Genomic DNA, 6108 nt, shown 5'->3' with positions numbered 1-6108 from the left:
CACGACGATACTTAGGTAGTCACGGCCCGTGTAAGGGGTTTCATAGTAAAAAAGAATAATGATAGATCAAGGGAGCGGTGCGGATGTAATATACCCCGACTTGTACAGGGGGCTCGAGCTGAAGAGGGAAGACTTGTCCAAGTATGATACGCTATTGATGGGGTTTGATGGCCATATGGTAATTCCAGAAGGACAGATTTCACTCCCCGTCAGCATAGAAGGTAAGGAGGTAACTATAACGTTCATAGTGGTCGCTTTTTTCTCACCGTACACAGTAATCCTTGGAAGGCCATGGATTCATGACATGGTGGCCGTACTGTCCACCTTGCATGTAAAGGTCAAGTTCTACACCGAGGATAGAATCGCAGTGATAAGGGGCAATCAACAGGTAGCCAGACAGTGCTTAGTGGCCACAGCCAACCGAGAAACTGGGCAAAGGGAGCCCAAGAAAAACCTCTTATAGCAACTACAGCAACCCTAAGAGGAAGTGGGGGCCAGCTGTGCTGAGAACTTGGTGAAAGTGAAGATTCTGCCGGATTATGAAAGGAGTTTCCTGATAGGGGCAAGCTTGAAGGACGAAGAGAATGTGGAGTTGTTACAAAACGTGGACGTATTCGCTTGAAGTCCATATGATGTTTTCGGGGTTGACCCTGAATTTATAGTTCACAAGCTTAATGTGGACCCTTTATACCTTCCTAATAAGCAGAGGCTGAGAAGATCAGCTAAAGAGCATGTCGAAACCGTCAGACAAGAGGTTGGGAAGTTGAAGGAAGCCGGGGCCAAAAAAGAACCGTTCTTTCTGGAATGGCTTGCAAATACTATGGTAGTAAGGAAGAAGAACGGTAAGTGGAGGGTTTGTGTTGACTTAAACCGAGCATGCCCAAAGGATCCGTTCCCAATGTCGAAGATTGATCAATTAGTAAATGCAATGTACGGGCACCCAAGGATGAGTTTTTAGATGCTTTCCAGGGTTATCACCAAATTACCCTAGCTGCCGAGGATCAGGAAAAGACTACATTCATAACGCCTGATGCTAATTATCATTACACCGTGATGCCGTTTGAATTGAAAAACACGGGAGCCATTTATCAACGAATGATGACGAGGATGCTCAGGGATAAGATTGGGCATACGATTGAGGTATACATTGATGACATGGTGATAAAAAACGGGTAAGAAGGGCAACATATTGACGACCTTTAAGAAGTATTTGAAATACTTCGGAGATACCAATTGTGTCTCAATGCCGATAAGTGCACTTTCAGGGTAGGGGCCAGCAAGTTCCTAGGCTATTTAATCACCAAACGGGGCATCGAAGTTAACCCCGATCAAAGTGAAGTCGTGAAACGTCTAAAATCGTTGAGCAATCCGAAAGAGGTTCAAAAATTGACCGGTATGTTGGCTGCCCTTAACCGATTTATTTCCAAGTTTGCTGATCGGTGCCGACCATTTTATCAGCTTTTGAAGAAGTGGAAGGGGTTCCGGTGGGACAAAGAATGTGATAAGGCTTTCCAAGAACTGAAGGATTATCTTGGTCGGGCACCAATGTTGACAGCCTCGGAACCCAGAGAAGATTTGTATATGTATCTCTTGGTATCCAAGCATGCCGTGAGCGCAGTGTTGTTGAGGGATAATGGTGTACAGCTACCAATCTACTACACAAGCAAAAAATTTGTTGACGCCGAGACAAGGTATCTGCCACTAGAGAAATTAGTGCTGGCACTCGAGCACTCTACCTGAAAATCGCCCCATTACTTTCAAGCTCACACCATCCACGTTCTGACTGAGTATCCTCTGCAATCATTGTTGAGGAGACCTGACTTTACGGGGAGGATAGCTAAGTGGGGGACTCGGCTGGGTTCTTTTGACATTAGATATAGGCCTAGGAACTCGGTGAAGGGCTAAGTACTTGCAGATTTCATTGCTGAGTTTTCGCTGAAAAGTACGGAGATGGTTTGCCTTGTAGGAGTCAACCCGTGGAAGGTATTTGTGGACGACGCATCCAATACGGTAGGGGCAAGAGCTGGAATTGTGGTCATTACCCTGGAAGGAATAAAGCTGGAACATTTATTTAGATTAGGTTTTAAAGCCTCTAATAATAAGGCTGAGTATAAGGCTTTGCTGGCCAGACTGAGAGTTGTCTCAGACTTGGGAGCCAAGGAGGTGGAAATCACCTCGGATTCCCGGCTGGTAATTAATTAGGTGCAGGGGAGTTTCAAAGCCAAGGATCCCTGGATGGTTGAGTATTTACTGGTGGTCATGCAGACTATGGGCTACTTCTCAAGTGTGAAAGTGGAACAAGTTGCCAGAGGGCAGAACCGTTACGCTGACTCCCTGGCCACATTGGCATCATCAATAGCTAATGAGGTGCCCCGATTAATTAGGGTGGAATTGGTGGCTGAATCAAGCATCAGCGTGAGGACAGGAGTTTCACAAGTTACCACTGCCAAGAAGTGCTGGATGGATCCTATAGTCAAATTTTTCGCTGAGGACCGAATACCAGAGGACGAAAAGAAGGCGGCCAGAGTACAACGGAACGCTTCTCGGTACTGGCTATCTACAGATCGAAAGTTATATCGAAGGTCTTTTGAGGGCCCGTACTTGCAATGTTTGCACCCTAGCATGACTGACAAACTGTTGGCCGAATTGCATGAAGGTGTGTGCGGCAGTCACGTTGGTGGACATTCATTGGCTCACCGAGTAATGACTCAGGGATTTTGGTGGCCACAAATGCGGAAGGACGCCATCGAATATGCATGGAGGTGCGAGCAATGTCAAAGGCACGCCCTAACAATCCATCAACCTGTTGGGAACCTGAATCCTGTTAGTAGCCCGTGGCCTTTCGTTCAGTGGGGGCTAGACATAGTTGGACCTTTTCCTCGGGCAACGGGCAACTGAAGATTTGTATTGGTAGCAGTGGATTGCTTCACAAAGTGGGCAGAAGCGGAGGCGCTGGCAAACATCCAAGATGTTGATGTCAAGAAGTTCGTATGGAGAAACGTTATAACGAGATTTGGGGTGCCAGAGTCCCTCGTGTCGGACAATGGGTTGTAGTTCGACAGCAAAGCTTTCTGTGAATTCTGTAGCAACCTATCAGGAACCAGTATTCTACCCCAGCATACCCGTAAAGTAACGGACAAGCTGAAGCCACCAATAAGGTCATCGTTAACTAATTGAAGAAAAGGTTGGAGGGCACTAAACTTAAATGGGCCGAGGAATTACCAAGTGACCTATGGGCATACCAGACAACTCTGAGGAGATCCACGGGGGAGATACCATTTTCTCAAACTTTCGGAGCAGAGATTGTCATTCCAGCTGAGATAAACCTATGCAGCGCCCGAGTCGCAGGATTCGCTCCAACTGAGAATGAAGAGTTGATGTACGGACAACTAAACTTGTTAGAGGAGCACCACGAAGTGGCGACCATTCGGCTGGCAGAGTATCAGCAGAAGCTCGCCCGAAGGTACAACAAAAGCATGAGGAGAAGGGAGTTTACCGCGGGAGATCTAGTGCTTCGTAAGGTTGTTGGGAATACACGAGACATCAATGCAAGGAAATTAGCCCCGTCCTAGGAAAGGCCCTATATAGTGACCGCCATTGCAGGTGTAGGAGCATATTGCTTGGAGGATTTGGAGGAAAGACTGCTTCCTCGGCCATGGAACGTTCACAACTTAAAGAAGTTTTATGACTAACTGGTTGTACACCAGGGTGCAAATTGAATGTAATCGTGCATATATGTTTTACATGTTAATATGATGGTATTTATTCATGTAGATACATTTAACTCCATTGCTGTTAATTTATTATTGCCGATCAACAAATACGGAGAAAGTTGAGTAGGCAAAGGCAACTCGTCCTACACTAAGGACAGAAACCTGTTCCCGGTTCGATCTTCATCATCGAACAGGTGGAAACCTTAAAGTATAATATTCTAAGGATAGAAACTTGTCCTTGGTTCGATCTTCATCATCGAGCATGTAGAAACCTTAAGCTATAATATTCTAAGGACAGAAACCTATCCTTGATTCGATCTTCGTCACCGAGCAAATGAAAACCTTAAACTATAATATTCCAATGACAGAAACCTGTCCTCGGTTCGGTCTTCATTACCGAATAGGTGGAAACCTTAAGAAACTTCTCATTGGTTCGATCTTCATCATTGAACAAATAAAAACCCTAAGTCGGAATATCCTAAGGGCAGAAAACTGCTCACAGTACAATCTTTATTACCGAACAGGTGGGAGTTATGAGCGAAACAGGGCTAACCCCGATACGGGTTCCTAGCCACCATGAGTGAGAAAGTAAGGTATGATGAGCAAATTAACCATAATCATGTGCAAACTCAGTAGTTATCAAACAAGCATGAATGTTATTTAAAAGTAGGGGGAGGGGGAAATGAGTAAAACTCACAAGTTTCCATCTCAATGAGATTAATTAAAACCATTCAAAGGTTAAAGAAATTGTTTTATCACCATATCTCGGCGATCTAGGCTTACCAAACATAAAACCAGTAAATAAAAAAAAACTAAAAAACTAAAAAAAAAAAAAAAACTAACAGTCTTCACGCAGCAGGGTCGGTAGGTGGAGTGTGAGTAGTAAGTTGCTCGGGCATATCCTTGGCTGACGGAGCTGTAAGGGGGGGGGGTCTGGTTTTGAACATCTTCGTCTCCGATATGAATAGTACTTGTGACCTCTAGGTCGACCATTTCAACGTGGGAGTCAATCGCCCGTACTAGATCCTTCATGCTTGGCGTATCCTCCTTATCCTCAGCACCGGCTCGACTTAGAACGGGGGGAGGAGGGGTCGAATAGGGAATTTGCTCCGGATTCTACAATGGAGAGTCCTTAGCCACTCCCATTGCTTGAAGGGCGGCCAACCACCCCTCCCTGAACCCATGATGCCGGGCTTGGTGGATAATAGGCTCCACAGAATTTTCCACCTCCGTGAAACTTGCGTTGTACCATTTATCCTCACAAGCCTCAAAAGCATCTTTCAAGCCAGCAATTTGGTTGGCTTGGGCCAAATTTAAGCTATCTGCCGTTGCCAGTTTGAGCTCGGTCTCGCCCAGCTTGGTCACCATGTTTGTCAGTTTGTTTTCTACCGCTAATCGGGCTTTCTCAGTGTCTATTGCTTTTCTTTCAGAAGCATCGGCAGCTTATCCCTTCTCCTTGGCCGTGGCCTCGGCAACAGCCTTTAGTAAAGGCCTGTCACCCAATCTAAAGACGGGCTGCCAACCAACCTCGGGCTGGGAGGAAGATGCCACATTGGTCCCAACCACCATTTGAGAGACACATATTGTCTCCTGGATTTTGGGCCCATCTTTTGCACATTGCATGTTCCTCAGTGGAGTGTCACCCGGGATGGGAGTGTTTTCTCGGCAGCGCGCTTCCTTTTTTTGCTTTCACCAGCGGGAAGAGTCTGATCCTTTCCTTTGGGGGGTTGAGGTTGAGCCATGGGGCTGGCCTCGGGCAAAAACCGAGCAAGGGTCAGTGTTCTTTGCTTCACCAATTTCTCTACTGGGCCGGATTCGGCACTCGAAATGCCGATAGGTTCGGTTGCTTCTTCTTCGGTTGCCTGGACTTGGGCTTCGTTTTTCTCGACGGGAATATGTTCCTGCTCTCTAAGAGCCCGGGAAACTCGTTTGGTTGACTCGTCCCTGACTGGGGCAAGGTCTTCAGCAGTTATGTAGTGAGGACTGAGATCTCGGGCTTTGCCGGTGGTCAACGAGAGGGGGAGGAAGTTGGCATGCCGGACGTCGATATAAGATAGCGGTGGGCTATCTACCAAAAGGGCTTGGCTGAAGGATTGCCAAGTCTTGTACACGGGGGTGCAGCCGAGTATGAGGTGCGATGCATGAAGCTGCCCGTCGGTGTGAACGAATATCTTAGACCTAAGCACAAAATTCAGGTCTCTTACATTCACCACTTTGAGATCTGGGGTAAATACTTTACCGTCTGCAACAAAGAAATATAGTGAGTTAGTATCTAGATAAAAAAAAAAAAAAAAAAAAAAAGGAGAAGGGAAAAACGAATTAGTGATTGGTACGAACCAAATTCGCGCTGCGAGAGGGGGCAAGGGAATGTCACTGGCAAACCAGTTGCCACGCA

At 46.4% G+C, this 6108-nt stretch overlaps 1 protein-coding gene across 1 annotated transcript; it reads left to right on the top strand.

Annotated features, from left to right (window-relative positions):
- The first annotated feature begins 1950 nt into the window (after window positions 1–1950).
- On the top strand, window positions 1951–3572 carry LOC142624829 (uncharacterized). Its single transcript, XM_075798572.1, has 3 exons — window positions 1951–2190; window positions 2266–2823; window positions 3180–3572. The coding sequence occupies exons 1-3, from the start codon at window positions 1951–1953 to the stop codon at window positions 3570–3572; spliced, it is 1191 nt and encodes a 396-aa protein (XP_075654687.1).
- Window positions 3573–6108: the final 2536 nt, after the last annotated feature.

The sequence above is a fragment of the Castanea sativa genome, chromosome 2 (genome assembly GCF_040712315.1).
Source record: "Castanea sativa cultivar Marrone di Chiusa Pesio chromosome 2, ASM4071231v1".
Classification (NCBI taxonomy): domain Eukaryota; kingdom Viridiplantae; phylum Streptophyta; class Magnoliopsida; order Fagales; family Fagaceae; genus Castanea; species Castanea sativa.
Note: the sequence above shows the minus strand (reverse complement) of the source record. Positions and strands in the feature narration are given on the sequence as shown.

Excerpts from the sequence above, each read along its gene's own strand:
- LOC142624829 (XM_075798572.1), top strand. The coding sequence starts at position 1,951 with ATGGTTTGCCTTGTAGGAGTCAACCCGTGGAAGGTATTTGTGGACGAC. Across the intron at positions 2,191-2,265 it reads TCACCTCGGATTCCCGGCTG|ACTATGGGCTACTTCTCAAG; the intron begins GTAATTAATTAG and ends GTGGTCATGCAG. Across the intron at positions 2,824-3,179 it reads CTGTTGGGAACCTGAATCCT|AAAAGGTTGGAGGGCACTAA; the intron begins GTTAGTAGCCCG and ends AACTAATTGAAG.